The sequence below is a fragment of the Bombina bombina genome, chromosome 1, assembly GCF_027579735.1.
Source record: "Bombina bombina isolate aBomBom1 chromosome 1, aBomBom1.pri, whole genome shotgun sequence".
In the NCBI taxonomy this organism is placed as follows: Eukaryota; Metazoa; Chordata; class Amphibia; order Anura; family Bombinatoridae; genus Bombina; species Bombina bombina.
The window spans coordinates 1,043,832,302-1,043,851,593 of NC_069499.1; the positions used below are offsets into that span (position 1 = coordinate 1,043,832,302).

General features: G+C 36.3%; 1 protein-coding gene across 2 annotated transcripts in view; it reads left to right on the forward strand.

Annotated features, from left to right (window-relative positions):
• The window catches only part of MMP24 (matrix metallopeptidase 24), a 520,603-nt gene that overhangs the window by 483,602 nt on the left and 17,709 nt on the right, over positions 1 to 19,292 (forward strand). For both annotated transcript variants that reach the window (XM_053721040.1, XM_053720963.1), the window contains exons 6-8: positions 8,711 to 8,925; positions 11,045 to 11,183; positions 12,770 to 13,036. In XM_053721040.1, coding sequence (XP_053577015.1) covers positions 8,711 to 8,925; positions 11,045 to 11,183; positions 12,770 to 13,036 — 621 coding nt within the window. The remainder of the gene's footprint in view (positions 1 to 8,710; positions 8,926 to 11,044; positions 11,184 to 12,769; positions 13,037 to 19,292) is intronic.

A 19,292-nucleotide genomic window follows, 5' to 3' on the forward strand; every position in this document is an offset into this window, starting at 1 on the left:
ATCAGCCAATCGGATTGAACTTGATTCTGATTGGCTGATTCCATCAGCCAATCAGAAAATTCCTACCTTAATTCCGATTGGCTGATAGAATCCTATCAGCCAATCGGAATTCGAGGGACGCCATCTTGGATGACGTCCCTTAAAGGAACAGTCATTCGTCGTTCAGTCGTCGGTCCGGATGGATGTTCCGCGCTGGAGGTCTTCAGGATCCTGCCACTTCGCTCCGGATGGAAGAAGATCGAAGATGCCGCTTGGAGAAGATGTTTGCCGGTCCGGATGTCCTCTTCTTGCCGGATAGGAGGAAGACTTTGGAGCCTCTTCTGGACCTCTTCAGCACCGGATTATGGATCGCCAACCCCCCGCTTGGGTTGGATGAAGATCTTGGAGCCAGGACGGATCTTTGATACCTGGATGGTGAAGACAAGGTAGGAAGATCTTCAGGGGATTAGTGTTAGGTTTATTTAAGGGGGGTTTGGGTTAGATTAGGGGTATGTGGGTGGTGGGTTGTAATGTTGGGGGGGGGGTATTGTACGTTTTTTTTTACAGGCAAAAGAGCTGAACTTCTTGGGGCATGCCCCGCAAAGGGCCCTGTTCAGGGCTGGTAAGGTAAAAGAGCTTGTAACTTTTTAAATTTAGAATAGGGTAGGGAATTTTTTATTTTGGGGGGCTTTGTTATTTTATTAGGGGGCTTAGAGTAGGTGTAATTAGTTTAAAATTGTTGTAATATTTTTCTTATGTTTGTAAATATTTTTTTATTTTCTGTAACTTAGTTCTTTTTTATTTTTTGTACTTTAGCTAGTTTATTTAATTGTATTTATTTGTAGGAATTGTGTTTAATTAATTTATTGATAGTGTAGTGTTAGGTTAATTGTAGGTAATTGGAGGTAGTTTATTTAATTATTTTATTGATAGGGTAGTGTTAGGTTTAATTATATCTTAGGTTAGGATTTATTTTACAGGTAATTTTGTTATTATTTTAACTAGGTAACTATTAAATAGTTCTTAACTATTTAATAGCTATTGTACCTGGTTAAAATAATTACAAAGTTGCCTGTAAAATAAATATTAATCCTAAAATAGCTATAATATAATTATAATTTATATTGTAGCTATATTAGGATTTATTTTACAGGTAAGTATTTAGCTTTAAATAGGAATCATTTATTTAATAAGAGTTAATTTATTTCGTTAGATTAAAATTATATTTAAGTTAGGGGGGTGTTAGTGTTAGGGTTAGACTTAGCTTTAGGGGTTAATCCATTTATTAGAATAGCGGTGAGCTCCGATAGGAAGATTAGGGGTTAATAATTGAAGGTAGGTGTCGGCGATGTTAGGGAGGGCAGATTAGGGGTTAATACTATTTATGATAGGGTTAGTGAGGCGGATTAGGGGTTAATAACTTTATTATAGTAGCGCTCAGGTCCGCTCGGCAGATTAGGGGTTAATAAGTGTAGTTAGGTGGAGGCGACGTTGTGGGGGGCAGATTAGGGGTTAATAAATATAATATAGGGGTCGGCGATGTTAGGGCAGCAGATTAGGGGTACATAGGGATAACATAGGTTGCGGCGGTTTACGGAGCGGCAGATTAGGGGTTTAAAAAAATATGCAGGGGTCAGCGATAGCGGGGGCGGCAGATTAGGGGTTAATAAGTGTAAGGTTAGGGGTCTTTAGACTCGGGGTACATGTTAGAGTGTTAGGTGCAGACGTAGGAAGTGTTTCCCCATAGGAAACAATGGGGCTGCATTAGGAGCTGAACGCTGCTTTTTTTGCAGGTGTTAGGTTTTTTTTCAGCTCAAACAGCCCCATTGTTTCCTATGGGGGAATCGTGCAGGAGCACGTTTTTGAGGCCGGCCGCGTCCGTAAGCAACTCTGGTATCGAGAGTTGCATTTGCGGTAAAAATGCTCTACGCTCCTTTTTTGGAGCCTAACGCAGCATTTGATTAAACTCTCGATACCAGAGTTAAATTTATGGTGCGGCCAGAAAAAAGCCCGCGGAGCGTTAACAGCCCTTTTACCGCCGAACTCCAAATCTAGGCCTAAATTACAGAAAATAAACAAATTACAGAAATTTAAACTAATTACACCTAATCTAATAGCCCTATAAAAATAAAAAAGCCCCCCCAAAATAAAAATAAAAACCTAGCCTAAACTAAACTACCAATAGCCCTTAAAAGGGCCTTTTGCGGGGCATTACCCCAAAGTAATCGGCTCTTTTACCTGTAAACAAAAATACAAACAACCCCCCCAACAGTAAAACCCACCACCCACACAACCAACCCCCCCAAAAAAATACTTACTAAAAAAACCTAAGCTCCCCATTGCCCTGAAAAGGGCATTTGGATGGGCATTGCCTATTGGCTGATTGGAAGTTCAATCCTATTGGCTGATTGCATCAGCCAATAGGATTTTTTCTACCTTAATTCCGATTGGCTGATAGAATTCTATCAGCCAATCAGAATCTAAGGGATGCCATCTTGGATGACGTCACTTAAAGGTACCTTCATTCGTTGGGTAGTCATCGGCCGAGGAGGATGCTCCGCGTCGGATGTCTTGAAGATGGATTCGCTCCGCGCCGGATGGATGAAGATAGAAGATGCCGTCTGGATGAAGACTTCTGCCGTCTGGAGGACCACTTCTGCCCGGCTTGGATGAAGACTTCTGCCCGTCTGGAGGACCACTTCGTCCGGCTTGGATGAAGACGTCTCCCGGTAAGTCGATCTTCATGGGGTTAGTGTTAGGTTTTTTAAGGGTGTATTGGGTGGGTTTTATTTTTAGGTTAGGGCTTTGGGCCTGCAAAAGAGCTAAGGTGGCGGCGGTGAAGGGGGCGACAGATTAGGGGTGTTTAGACTTGGGGTACATGTTAGGGTGTTAGGTTTAAACATAACTTTATTCTCCCTTAGGAATCAATAGGATATCGGGCAGCAGCGAACATAAGCTTTCACTGCTTTCAGACTCCCATTGATTCCTAGGGCATCTGCCGCCTCCAGGGCGGCGGAATGAAAAGCAGGTACGCTGGGCCGGAATAGTGGCGAGTGTACCTGGTGGATATTTGTTAACTTCCAAAAGTAGTCAGATAAATATTTTCATAAATATGGAGAATCAAGGTCTCCACAATTACGCTGCAGAATTCCAGCATGTTTGCGGTTGACGGCTTGATAAATAGGCCCCTTTATGTTGCACCATTTTTCTATTGCTATGTGGTTGATTTGTTTTCTAGATACAAAATAGAATAAGGACAGCGCTGAGCCCAAAGTTACACCTTTGCCACTCCCAAACCACCTCCCTCTAAAGTGGATACAAATGGAAAAAACAATTAATACAAATTATGGCGCTAGACAGCTAGATGTTACATACACATTTATTCATGGACATCTAGTCAAAATATTTTTTTACCACAATCAAGTATATAAATAATCCAGATAAAAAATCTTTTTCTAGTTGAAAATCCTATTATAAATACATGAATACCGTAATAATGAGAAATAAATAGAGATAAAAAGGGACTTATCCCTTACAATTTAAAAGACAATTGCACAATGTATATTTACTCTAATAAACAAAATAATTTGACTGGGGTTTAGAAAAATAAAAATATACAAAAAATAGAAAAAAAAAAGAAATAAAAAATAATAAAAATAAAATTTAAAGTAAAAAATGGTAAAAAAAAAAAAGTGTTATACCACCTTAGTTGAAGCAAATGTTTAAAAAGATTTATATATATACAAAAAATTAAAAATAAATGTCCCAAATTGATCCATGTAATATAGCATATCCTCAAACGCTGATCCCAGTGGGTGAAAAGATACTGTAATAGCTTCCAGATAAAGATACTGTGCAATCTTCCAAACAGTAGATTATGTTGCCACAATATATCAAATATCTGCAGGATAAACAATGTATCATATTCTCCTAGTTATATAAAACATACAGTTAGTTCGTCGTGCAAATATAAATGTCAGAACCAGGTTGGGTTCTGACATAGCCTTCCTACAGGAAATCCCCCTTGTAGACTCCGAGCATGATAAACTGAGATGGGATTGGGCAGGTGAAGTTTGTTATGCCTCGTTTAATAGTTCAAGCACTGGCTTAGCTATACTATTTGAGAAACGTTTACCTGTTGAAATTTTATAGACCCATAAGGATAATGAGGGCAGATTTCTTATAGTCCAGGTTAAAATGGAAGCTTCTTTATATATAGGTTATGCAATGTTTACATGCCCAACCAGAAAATTATGAGTTTTTGGGATAAATTGGTACAGGGGTTAGTCCCTTTTTTAGGTATGAATATCATTATAGGTGGAGACTTTAATTTGACACCTTACCCTTTCTGCAACACAATGTGTGCCCAGAGAGATATTCCTACTAGAGACACTCCTAGATAAAAGGGTACATTTGAGAAGAAAGTATTTGCTAAGTTGTCCTCAACATTAATGGTTTGTGATATATGGGGATTGTGCCATCATGAGGGCAAGGATTTCACCTGCTTTTCTAGAGCAAAATCTTCCCTTTCGCATAGTGATCTCTTTTTGATCTCAGAATTGCATGCCTCTAAGGTTAAATCTTATAGAATATGCAAGGTCTTCTGTCTGACTATGTCACTGTTAAATTGGTTCATTTCTCAAAAACAATCACTGCAAACAGAAATACCTTTGCGTTTCCCTACCTATTTTTATACCTCTCCTGCATTTTGTAAATTTCTTGCCCATTTGTAGACCAATTTTTACACTGATAATGTAGAATATTGTTCTCTCCCTGAACTATTTTGGGAAACCGCAAAGTTGGTTCTAACTAGTCAAATTGTAGCTTGTGCCTGCTTCCCTTTGTTTGCATTTGTACTAAGTGACTTGGTTTCGCCACTGCTACGGCACTCCGTTTGCTCTAGTGGGAGGACTGTTTTCTCAACTGACTGGCGTCACTTCCGGTTCATTTGCCCGGTCCCCGGATGCTGCTTGGAACGTCGCCTGTATGTTCGGAAAACCCCTGTCCTTTATGTAGTAGAAGACTCTTTAATTTATGTCTGTTAATGCAAACATTTACAGTATTATATTATAATGCTTGTGGCATTATGGTTATTTATGTTGATTCAAAACTTAAACAAAAATAGGGACTTGCTTTATTTCTCCTCATCAAGGACTTCTGCTTTGCTGAAAACCAAACAAGCATTGGAAACATAATTGTTATTGCCTATTTTAAGGGACTCGTACTACTAAGACATGAGGACTTGGTGAACAAACTCATGGGCTAAACTCCATTCAAATTTGAGGATATGATGTTCATTATCTCATATGTACACAGTATTGTATAATTTTACTGTGATTTAATATGACCTCTCTGAATGCCATCCTGATTATATGATTGATGTTTGTATTGTATTGTCCCCTTAATAAAAAGAAATTTAAAAAAACATATAGTTTGAAAATGCTGTCTGCTGAAAACCCCCCAATATATAATATGAGTGGGTTTCTCACTGAAAACGAGGCTACAATAGGTCTTAAATGTGTGCAGCATCTAAAAACTCCAAAATAGTTCAGCACAGTGGTGGAAATGACTCAGCAGTTAAGTTGCTAGCTATGTTTGGTTGTGTTTTATATACAAATATTTCATCTTCAAGAGTTCAGGAATAGGTGCTCCTGATTAAAGGGATATGAAAACCAAGAATTTTCTTTAGTGATTCAGACAGATTAAACAATTTAAAAAAGTTTCCATTTTACTTCTATTATCAAATTTGCTTTGTTCCTATAGTATGTGTTTGTTGAAAAAATACGTAGGAAGGTGTGTGGAGCATTACATGGCAGGAAATAGGGCTGCCATTTAGTGCTCTTGCAAATTGATAACATTCTTGCAGAACTGCTGCCGTATAGTGCTCCAGACTCGTGCTCACTCCTGAGCTTATGCCCCTGCTTTCCAACAAAAGATATAAAGAAATATGATAATAGAAGTAAATTAGAATGTTGTGTGAAATTGCATGCTCTATCTGAATCATGAAAGAGGAATTGTGGGTTTCACATCCCTTTTGTAATATATTTTTTGTAGCACCTTGTAAAATAACAAAACAAAACAAACATCCAGCACCTGAAAGTAACAAGGTGTGCAAGCTTCAGGAATACTGCACTCTACTCCACACAGTATAGAGTCACAAGAAAGAAGCAGCACCAACCAGTAGTTTCCAACAGATTTATTCGTGCAATATGCACAATGTGAACAGCCAGACCAACAAGCAGAAACGTTTCGGACTTAGTCCTTAATCATGCATGATTAAGGACTAAGGACATTGTGCATATTGCACGAATAAATCTGTTGGAAACTACTGGTTGGTGCTGCTTCTTTCTTGTGACTCTATACCTTGTAAAATAACAGAATGTCCAAAATATCAGTACTTAATATTCTTAATGCTTACGAAATCCATTGTAAGTGTGAAAGAGTCTACGTTTTACATTCCTCATTTATTGCATTGCGGGTTAAACCAGGAATCTATGCCACTTTCTTTTTAAGGATTTTCTGTTAGTCTCTCACTGCATCTTAAAATGAAGTAATTACTCATTTAGAATTATTCCTAAAGCTTTTAGCTGTTATCTAAATTTGGTCGTTCAGGCTGACATTTTGCAAAGAGATTATCATTACTGCACTTTCCAGACTGCCTATAAATTGGAGATGCTGCTCACTTGCCTCCAGCAATATATTTTTTTTTAATAGACGTAGGGAAGTCAAATATTGTGTTTAAGAATAATCTAAAATAGGCTCTTTTTGCCTGAAATTTTAAATTTATATCCAGTAAAATGATTGTAGATTTTGTATGTGGCTTAATGATGCTATCTAAAAATTCAATTTAAAATAGAATTAGTTGGTTTCAGTATATTCAAATTTAAATATCATTTTAAAGCATAGGCAGACAATGGAAGGCTAAAATAATTTTATGTAATTGGTTTCAAAATATTTACATTTTTAACATATATGCAGATTTGTCATTTTAAATTTAATGCATCAATTCCTGTTATTTCAGTGCATTGCAGCGAGACATAAAAATATGCACGATTTTAAAGAAAACATTCCAAATACAACTCTTTCTATAGATAAAGTTTGGTCTCTGTACCTGCGTACTTTCATAGGTTGAGGTTGATACAGCCAATCACAAGCTGTATTGTTCAAACTATTATACTCAAAGGAAAAGAATTATTGGTAAAGGACTGAAAATAAATCATAATCCATATGTTCAGTCTCTCTGTATTAGAATGGGTAGCTAGAAAATTGCTTATATTAATTTGCAATGAATAATATGAGCTTAAGGTGGTTTGATATGTGACTATACACAACAAATTTCCTTGATTCAATAGTAAGTAACCATAATGATCTCTTGTTATATATGACTTATATGACTAAATGTTTAACCTTTACTAAACATTTTTCCCAAATGTAAAAATCAATGCTATATCAAACAAAATGGAAACTGATGAAGTCAGCGTATTTATTAGTATTTTTCTGCCTGTCACAGTATACATAAGTACCGCTGTACTTATTAGCAAATACAAATATCCATAAATAATATAACAGATAAAATATTAAAAAATCTTTATTAATATTTTGTTACATTATTATTAATTAACATGTTTTATTAGTCATATATTCTATAAATATAAATGTATATGTGGGTAATATTTGTATCTATATTTTATTAATATTTTTTTACATTTTTATGAAGTAATATGTTGGTATTATATTGTATTAACAAAGGGTGTTTAATATTAAGGAAATATCATGTGCTCATGTTTTCAATATAATGCTGTTATTTCATCCATATATCATTTTTTCAGTGCAGAGAAATTATTCTCATTTTCCAGAAGTGGGTACAGTTGTTACATAATTGTTTGGCTAAATTTTGCCTCTTATTCACTCTGTTGGTTGCTTGTACATAAAGAGCTAGTACTCTGGTTAGTCACTGCAGAATTAGTCATTTATTTTTTCCAGGCTATGTAGCACTGTGATGATGTACCTTCCATTCACCAGTGGTATTGAGAAGTCAGATAATACCATTCCCTTTACTAATGACAGGTTTGTGGGGGGAGCTGAGTCCCTCAAGTCATTACACCCCCCCCCACCAGTCTTAAAGGTGTTGAAAGATATATATATATGTCTATGATTACGGCCAGGCTGGCCGAAACATGTTAGGCTGTGCTTGCTGAATTGTTTTTTTTATCAGAGGCTCTGCTGCACAGGGTCTTTTATTGTGATATGACCTGCTGAGAATAAAGATTTGGATTTTTTACCTTATGACGACGCCTGGATATCATTTCATCTTTATTTCAATATATATATATATATATATATATATATATATATATATATATATATATATATATATATATATATATATATATATATCATTACATATACAAAGCAGTCCTTTTTTTACATCATTTAATCTACCCAAAAAGACATAAAAAAGGAAAATCATGAATAAAATGATGACCCCCCCCTTATTAATACCACCATGGACATGTAACTTTCTAGAAATGTTTCTTTGCACCTCCATTTTTAAATATGTAGGAAAACTCCCTGCCCTGTATAATAAACCCTTGTGAATCTAATAATTTGAAATTGAACATGCAGTATTAATGCTCATTATACAGCTATTAACGTAAATTGTGAAATTTCATATATACTTTGGTAAAAATGTTGTTGCTACATTTTTATTAACTAATATTATTTTTTTAAGGTCCCCCTGCTGAGAATCTGGAGCCTACACGGCCTTTACCGACTCTTCCTCCACGTAGAATACATTCAACATCAGAAAGAAAGCACGAGAGACAACCAAGACCTCCGCGGCCTCCCCTTGGCGACAAACCTTCTAGCCCAGGCTCCAGACCAAATATCTGTGATGGCAATTTTAATACAGTTGCCCTTTTTAGAGGAGAAATGTTTGTCTTCAAGGTACTAGAGGATACTGTGTCCCTGTAGATTGTTTTCCTTTAAATAAATAATTCATGCTCTAGTTAATAAAAAAGTTGTCTTAAAGCAAATAATGATTATCCTTTATTAGATGCACTTGTTAAAGGGACATAATACTCATATGCTAAATCACTTGAAACTGATGCAGTATAACTGTAAAAAGCTGACAGGAAAATATCACCTGAGCATCTCTTTGTAAAAAAGGAAGATATTTTACCTCACAATTTTCTCAGCTCAGCAGAGTAAGTTCTGTGTAAAAAGTTATACTCAGCTGCAGGTAAAAAAAAAAAAAAAAATGAAGAAATTAACTGCAGCCAATCAGCATCAGCAGTGCTGAGGTCATGAACTCTTTTACTGTGATCTCATGAGATTTTACTTAACTCTCATGAGATTTCATTGTAAACTTCCTTACACTGAATAGGGAAATAAGATGAGTGTGCACGAAAGCTCGCTCCTTCCGCTGTCCCGGGACAGACATACTGATATGCTTCTTAGAAGTCCTTTACAATGGGATGTGGCTACTGAGAAACTTTTGAGGTAAAATATCTTTCTTTTTCACATAGAGATGTTCAGGTGATATTTTCTAGTCAGCTTTTTACAGCTATACTGCATCACTTTCAAGTGTTTAAACATTTGGGTATTATGGCCCTTTAAGCATTGCATTCATTTATCAATTCATTATCAGTGCCTGGCTACATTTTTGCCAGAAACAATTTTTAATTGTTTAACATAATATTTATTCATGAATAACCCCCCCCCCCCCCACTGCTTTAGCAGATACAACTTTGTATGCTGTTTATTGTGTATGTTAGTAGAAGAAGGCAGCCTCCAGCAGTGAGCAAAGTGACTTTTATTTTAAACACATGTCAAATACAGCAACGTTTCGGGCTAACAATAAGCCCTTTCTCAAGCCTCTGTGCACTAGTGAGTAGTGGGTGCTGTATCCATCTTTATTCATTTGAAGTATATTGTGTATGTTATGCATATAGAGATAAATCAATAGATAGATGGAGAGATAGATAGATGTGTAAGTATGCAATCGCTATTTAGCAGAATTTCCTTTTTTCCCAGAACACATTTTACTAACAACAAAATACAAATAAGCTAGAAACTGCTATTTGCACAAAATAATACCCTGGCTTCTTCAGCATTTGTAACTAATTGCCAAGTTAGATTTGGCATAAGGCGTGTACAAGGTCTTTAATAGTTAATATTGAATTTAATATGCTACAGAAAGGAAATTATTTTGTTTACGTAAACGTAGATATTATTTTAATGACGCTTTAAAGATACAGAACAAAATACATGTATTTAACACTTTTTCATCCAGATTTATGAACATAATGTTTTTTGACAGAACAATTACATTACCCAATTAATCATAATGCAATTAGTGGAAAGTTTTTTTTTGTTTTTTTGCTTTTTTCTATGTAACAATATTTTCGGTGAGTTTCATAGTTAATATTGTATTTTTTTTCTGTTACATATAAATTAAGCTCACTTCATAGGCTTATTGTAGCTTAAGCCTGTGCCTAGGAAGCAAGAGTTGGGGTGGGGGGCAGAATGTGAAAGGTATTTCTAAGGCATCTCATATACTACATAATCCCTGGTTCTCTGACGGGGGTGTATGACCCCTCCAAATCTACCTGGTGTCCAGTTATATATTAGGCAAATACAAAGCTAAAATTGTTTTACAAGCAGAGGCTGCCTATCCATACATTTGCATCCTGAGTGTGAAACGTTCCTCTAGTAAACTGCAGACTGCGAGGAACCACCCCTAGACTGAAATCAGATGTTTCCTTCCAGAATTAGTTTAAAGCATTTTACAGCTCTGTATTAAAGGTGCTTGTATGCATTTTGTAGTAGGACATGAAAGTTGAACTCAACCTTTCATGACTCAGAGCATAACACAGAGTATGTAACACTACGATCACATGGTTATTTTCAACAAATTGATTGGTTAGCTATGTCACATTATAGTGTTGGCAAAAGGGGGGAACATCTAGGGGGACCCTTAATCCTTAGGTGCACATCTCTGTTTAAGACTATCCTCGTTCATTTTCAGCATACAATTTTAAAATATATAAACACTTTCTTATAGGATCGTTGGTTTTGGCGTCTTCGTCACAATAAAGTGCAAGAAGGATACCCAATGCAGATTGAACAGTTCTGGAAAGGCCTTCCTGCTAAAATAGATGCAGCCTATGAGCGGTCAGATGGAAAGTTTGTTTTTTTCAAAGGTATTTCTCATCTTTTTGGGAAATTTGTTTATCAAAGCACATTAATATACTTTAATATTATTCAAAGAGACATTGTACTGCATGGGAAGTGTGTTTTTTTTTATTGTGTATCATGTTCAAAATTCATTTTGCATCATCGATCTTTGCTAGCCAAGTGGTAGTAAGAAGTCTTGTCATTAACACATATAGGTAATGATATCTTGCACAGCAAACAAGAAGTGCTATAAATGCAGAAAATACAAATTATACAACACATAGATAACATTTTTGTAAAAATGGATTTATTAATGTGTGTAAAAGGGAATTTTTTGCATGTTTGTCTTATGAAGTCTCCCCAGTATTTATAAGAGATCACACAGTTTTTCTTTGCATAAATGTTTTGTAGATGATCCATTTATATAGCCTATACAGGTTTTTTTTTTAAAAAAAAATAATGTATAGTTTTGCTTATTTTGATATAACATTGTGCTGATTTTCAACAAAGCTAAACTTTGAGCTTCTAAATACAGTAAGTTTTTAAACGGTTTTATGCTGGATTTTTAGATCAGTATCTGTGCATATTATTCTTTATAGTAGTGTCTATTACTTGCAGTTATATAAAAATTGGTGTATACTGTGCCTTTAAACATTCATAAATAGATCATGGGATTTTAAACAACTAGGTAGGTTCATTGGAGCTCAGGAGCGTACACATATCTTAAAGGGACATTAAACACTTTGAGATGGTAATATAAAATGATAAATTGTATATAATAAAACAACTCTGCAATATACTTTCATTATTTATTTTGTCCTCTTTGCCTGTAATTCCATTCTGAAATTGTGAGCTTTTCAGTTCCTGTTAGAAATGGAAGTGCAGAACACTGTTAAATCCAGCACAACCATTGGCTGCACACTCTAATGACCTATGTATAACTGTCTCTAATTGGCCACAGCAGAGAAGGTAACACAAGTTACAACATGGCAGCTCCTAGTGTTTTATAGACACTAAAACTTTACACTTATTTTGTCACTTTTTAAACAACTAATGAAACTTTAAAAAATACATCTACATGTTACTCATGGACTAATCTTTTCTTTGAATGTATCATTCTATCTAGCATGTATTTAGTGTTTAATGTCCCTTTAAGTACTCTATGGTAGCATTGTTTGTATCTCCAATGAACCTACCTAGATTTTCCCTTCAACAAATGATACCAAAAAAACTAAGCAGATTTGATAATAGAAGTAAAACAGAAATGTACATTCTCTCTAAACCATGAAAGTTTAATTTCAATGTACCCGATTTTGAATCTGGCCAATGTGACAAGGGACAGGTACAAATATCTTAATCTCATAATGTTGTGGCAAGTTTTTTTAATTAACAAACAAGTTTTTATGATTCTAGGCCATTGCTTTTTGAATTCTGCCCCAAGTTGCGCATGTTATTATAATTGTTTAACGCTATTCTATTCATACATTTTTATAGGTAGGGACTATTTGAAATATATGATGGTCTATAAGTTAATTATAATATTTAATATAATTATAAATACTAAATTATTGTTTTCATTTTGATAACATTACAATATTGCCCTTGTTTTTAGGAGACAAATATTGGGTCTTTAAGGAGGTTACGGCTGAACCTGGCTATCCCCACAATGTTGTCGAGCTGGGAAGCTGCTTACCAAGGGAAGGTATCGACACTGCATTAAGATGGGAACCAGTAGGGAAAACCTACTTTTTTAAAGGCGACAGATACTGGCGATACAATGAAGAAAAGAGAGCTGCAGATCCAGGATATCCTAAGCCAATCACTATATGGAAGGGAATACCAGAGGCACCACAAGGAGCTTTTGTGAGCAAAGAAGGCTGTAAGTAGATTTCAATGAACAATACTTGTTTCATGCATTTAGAATGATTGGATTTTTACATGGCAAACTTTTATTTTTCTACAAATAATAAGTGATATTAACCTTACAATATCTGTATTAGATGTATATGTCATTATTATCTATTCTTTTGAGTTTCTTTTCATTGAACTAAATGCACATTGTACAATTGTCCAGCTACCTGATAAAGTGCTCTAAGGGAAATATTATTATGAACTGGGAGACGGTTTAACTATAAATTAACTAAACTACAAAATGGATCAAAGATGATTAAAGCATTATTTTTTTGATGTGACAATATGTAATGTTTAAAGGAAATACAACCCAAAGTTTTTCTTTCATGATTCAGATAGAGAATACAATTCTAAAAAAAAGTCTCTAATTTAATTATTTTATCAAATTTGCTTCATTCTTATGTTATTCTTTGTTGGAGAGTTAAAAACAGACGCCTAGATTACAAGTCTTGAGAGGTCCCAACGCTGCTTTTTAACGCCCGCTGGTATTACAAGTCTGACAGGTACAGGTCTACCGCTCACTTTTCTTCCGCAACTCGAGGCTACCGCAAATCCTCTTACGTCAATTGCGTATCCTATCTTTTTAATGGGATTTGCCTAACGCCGGTATTAAGAGTCTTGGAAGAAGTGAGCGGTAGACCCTCTCCTGTCAAGACTTCTACCGCATTTAAAAGTCAGTAGTTAAGAGTTTTATGGGCTAACGCCGGAACATAAAACTCTTAACCCCTTAATGACCGAGGACGTGCAGGGTACGTCCTCAGAAAAAAAGGCAGTTAATGCCTGAGAACGTACCCTGCACGTCCTCGGTGTGGAAAGCAGCTGGAAGCGATTCTGCTCGCTTCCAGCTGCTTTCCGGTTATTGCAGTGATGCCTCGATATGGAGGCATCCTGCAATAACCTTTTACGGCCATCCGATGCAGAGAGAGCCACTCTGTGGCCCTCTCTGCACCGGACATCGATGGACGGTATCGTTGGTGGGTGGGAGCCGGTATGGGAGGTGGGTGGCGGCCATCGATGGCCCTGGTCATGTGGAGGGGGGCGGGATCGTGGGCGGGGAAGACCGGGGGAGCGCACGGGCGCGCGCACGTGCACGAGGGGGCGGGGGCGGGCGCGTGCACGGGGAGGGAGCGGGTGGGAGCCGCTACACTACAGAAAAAATGTGTCCCAAAGCTAAATAAAAGTGGGACATTTAATGTAAAAAAAAAAACCCATTAGGTGTAATTTAGGTGGTGGGGGGAGCTACACTACAGAAAAAATAAAAAAAAATAAAAAAATAAACATTTGATTGTTCAAACTGGGTACTGGCAGACAGCTGCCAGTACCCAAGATGGCCCCCAATTAGGCTGAGGGGGAGGCTTAGAGAGCTGTTTTGGGGGGGGATCAGGGAGGTTGGGGGTTAAGGGGGGATCCTAAACACAGCATATGTAAATATGCTTTTTTTTTTTTTCTTTTAAAAAAAAACCCCAAAAACTTTTATTTTAGTACTGGCAGACTTTCTGCCAGTACTTAAGATGGCGGGGACAATTGTGGGATGGGGGAGGGAAGGGAGCTGTTTGGGAGGGATCAGGGGGTGGGATGTGTCAGGTGGGAGGCTGATCTCTACACTAAAGCTAAAATTAACCCTGCAAGCTCCCTACAAACTACCTAATTAACCCCTTCACTGCTAGCCATAATACACGTGTGATGCGCAGCAGCATTTAGCGACTTTCTAATTACCAAAAAGCAACGCCAAAGTCATATATGTCTGCTATTTCTGAACAAAGGGCATCCCAGAGAAGCATTTACAACCATTTGTGCCATAATTGCACAAGCTGTTTGTAAATAATTTCAGTGAGAAACCTAAAATTGTGAAAAAATTAACGTTTTTTTTTAATTTGATCGCATTTGGCGGTGAAATGGTGGCATGGAATATACCAAAATGGGCCTAGATCAATACTTGGGGTTGTCTACTACACTACACTAAAGCTAAAATTAACCCTAGAAGCTCCCTACATGCTCCCTAATTAACCCCTTCACTGCTGAGCATAATACACGTATTGTGCGCAGTGGCATTTAGCAGCCTTCTAATTACCAAAAAGCAACGCCAAAGCCATATATGTCTGCTATTTCTGAACAAAGGGGATCCCAGAGAAGCATTTACAATCATTTATGCTATAATTGCATAAGTTGTTTGTAAATAATTTCAGTGAGAAACCTAAACTTTGTGAAAAAATTTGTGAAAAAGTGAACAATTTTTTTTATTTGATCGCATTTGGCGGTGAAATAGTGGCAAGAAATATACCAAAATGGGCCTAGATCAATACTTTGGGATGTCTTCGAAAAAAAATATATACATGTCAATGGATATTCAGGGATTCCTGAAAGATATTAGTGTCCCAATGTAACTAGCGCTAATTTTGAAAAAAAAGTGGTTTGGAAATAGCAAAGTGCTACTTGTATTTATGGCCCTATAACTTGCAAAAAAAGCAAAGAACATGTAAACATTGGGTATTTCTAAACTCAGGACAAAATTTAGAAACTATTTAGCATGGGTGTTTTTTGGTGGTTGTAGATGTGTAACCGATTTTGGGGGTCAAAGTTAGAAAAAGTGTGTTTTTTTCCATTTTTTCCTCATATTTTATAATGTTTTTTATAGTAAATTATAAGATATGATGAAAATAATGGTATCTTTTGAAAGTCCATTTAATGGCGAGAAAAACAGTATATAATATGTGTGGGTACAGTAAATGAGTAAGACGAAAATTACAGCTAAACACAAACACCGCAAAAATGTAAAAATAGCCTTGGTCCCAAACGGACAGAAAATGGAAAAGTGCTGCGGTCATTAAGGGGTTAACTAAAGTGCTAAAAAGTACAATAAATATATTAACCCCTAATCTGCCGATCGGACATCGCCGCCACTTTAATAAATATATTAACCCCTAAACCGCCGCACTCCCGCCTCGCAAACACTAGTTAAATTTTATTAACCCCTAATCTGCCGTCCCTAACATCGCCAACACCTACTTACATTTATTAACCCCTAATCTGCCACCCCAACGTCGCTGCTACTATATTAAAGTTATTAACCCCTAAACCTAAGTCTAACCCTAACACCCCCCTAACTTAAATATAATTTAAAATAATCTAAATAAAATAACTACAATTAAATAAATTATTCCTATTTAAAACTAAATACTTACCTGTAAAATAAACCCTAATAGTAACATTGTATCTATCTTAGGATTTATATTTATTATACAGGCAACTTTGTATTTATTTTAACTAGAAACAATACTTATTAAATAGTTATTAACTATTTAATAACTACCTAGTTAAAATAAAGACAAATATACCTGTAAAATAAATCCTAACCTAAGTTACAATTACACCTAACACTACACTATAATTAAATAAATTACCTAAACTACCTACAATTAATTACAATTAAATAAAATAAATTAAATTACAGAAAAAAAAGAATTACAAGAATTTTAAACTAATTACACCTAATCTAATCCCCATAATAAAATATAAAAGCCCCCCAAAATAATAAAATTCCCTACCCTATACTAAATTACAAATAGCCCTTAAAAGGGCATTTTGTGGGGCATTGCCCCAAAGTAATCAGCTCTTTCACCTGTAAAAAAAATACAATACCCCCCCAACATTAAAACCCACCACCCACACACCCAACCCTACTCTAAAACCCACCCAATCCCCCCTTAAAAAACCTAACACTACCCCCCTGAAGATCTCCCTACCTTGAGCCGTCTTCACCCAGCCGGGCACAAGTGGGCCTCCAACGGGGCAGAAGTCTTCATCCAATCCGGGCAGAAGAGGTCCTCCAAGTGGCAGAAGTCTTCATCCAAGCGGCATCTTCTATCTTCATCCATCCGGAGCGGAGCGGGTCCATCTTCAATCCAGCCGACGCGGAGCCATCCTCTTCAAACGAAGTCCAAGTGAAGAATGAAGGTTCCTTTAAATGACATCATCCAAGATGGCGTCCCTTGTATTACGATTGGCTGATAGGTTTCTATCAGCCAATCGGAATTAAGGTAGGAAAAATCTTATTAAAGCCAGGTGTGGAAGTAATAGAACAACTTCCACGAAAGAATGCGGTATCAGCACTCACTGTCCTGACCACTGGGCGGAATTAAATTCCTGTGTTTAAAACATAACCTTTATTGGATAATAATAAAAATTGAGGGAGGAGGGGAAACATATACAATTAAAAACCTAGGATAGAGTAGTCATGTATAGATTCCTTAATATAATAGAGTTATGTAAATAGGCCTTTGGGGTATAATAGCCCAAATAATAGTATTAAGGTATATTCTATACGTAGTTCAACGTGGCAATAAGGTTCTAGTATGAAAAACTAGAGTAAATAGTACTTGTATTCTCGTAATAAACTAAAATACTTGAGTGAAAGTGTGGGGTATCCTCCTATTACAACCGATTGTGAGTTACCATATCTAAGCGGTTATCTAGAGGATAAGTGTAATAACCTCTGAGTTATGATAAGCTATTATATATCCCACTTAATAGATATGTAACATCGATATCTGGTGAAACTACTTATGTTATAATATAGTGGTGAGTATGTTGTAAAATTATACCGGTACACGATTGTATTTAGAATTAAATATGATCTAATATATGAGTTCCAATAGCCAGTAGGATGGTGTTAACATGTTCAGTATCATGTGTGAGTAAGATATTTCTGAGCAACGTAAACCATCTAACAAAATTGATAATATACATATATTGTAATTAATTATTTTATTATTTAGATGTATCGGTTGACTATATTTGTATGGGCAGCAAAGAGGTCGCTGTGAGTCCTCAAGTATGGAATAATTGTTACGTATATTAATAAGTCTACTGCTTCTACATACAGTATATACTAGTCCTCATCTAGTAATGCTCAATATTAAAGATGGCTACGTTTAATCACTGTTGTGCTAATTTAAATGTGTCTTGGTAATCAATACCTTGGATTGCACTATAGTGACAGACGTGATTGCAGTGCCTCAACATATATTTCCCAATTTACACTGTCAGACCGCTTTAATATACTTTTGGGAAATATATGTTGAGACACTGCAATCACGCCTGTCACTATAGTGCAATCCAAGGTATTGATTACCAAGACACATTTAAATTAGCACAACAGTGATTAAACATAGCCATTAGTGATGTCGCGAACATAAAATTTTCGGTCGGCGAACGCGCATTTCCGCAAATTTTCGCGAGCGGGGGAATCGGGCGAACTGCCATAGACTTCAATAGGCAGGCGAATTTTAAAACTCACAGGGACTCTTTCTGGCCACAATAGTGATGGAAAAGTTGTTTCAAGGGGACTAACACCTGGACTGTGGCAGGCCGGAGGGGGATCCATGGCAAAACTCCCATGGAAAATTACATAGTTGATGCAGAGTCTGGTTTTAATCCATAAAGGGCATAAATCACCTAACATTCCTAAATTGTTTGGAATAACCTGCTTTAAAACATCAGATATGATGTTGTATCGATCAGGTAGTGTAAGGGTTACGCCCGCTTCACAGTGACAGACCAAACTCCCGCAGCGTGTACAACATCTAAATAGTTCCTAAATTTTGTCCTGAGTTTAGAAATACCCAATGTTAACAAGTTCTTTGCTTTTTTCGCAAGTTATAGGGAAATAAATACAAGTAGCACTTTGCTATTTCAAAACCACTTTTTTTCAAAATGAGCGCTAGTTACATTGGAACTCTGATATCTGTCAGGAATACTTGAATATCCCTTGACATGTATATATTTTTTTTTAGAAGACATCCCAAAGTATTGATCTAGGCCCATTTTGGTATATTTTATGCCACCATTTCACCGCCAAATGCGATCAAATAAAACATTTTTTTCACTTTTTCACAAACTTTAGGTTTCTCACAGAAATTATTTAGAAACAACTTATGCAATTATGGCATAAATGGTTGTAAATGCTTCTCTGGGATCCCCTTTGTTCAGAAATAGCAGACTTATATGGATTTGGCATTGCTTTTTGGTAATTAGAAGGCTGCTAAATGCTACTGTGCACCACACGTGTTTTATGCCCAGCAGTGAAGGGGTTAATTAGGGAGCATGTAGGGAGCTTGTAGAGTTAATTTTAGCTTAAGTGTAGTGTAGTACACAACCCAAAGTATTGATCTAGGCCCATTTTGGTATATTTCATGCCACCATTTCACTGTCAAATGCGATCAAAT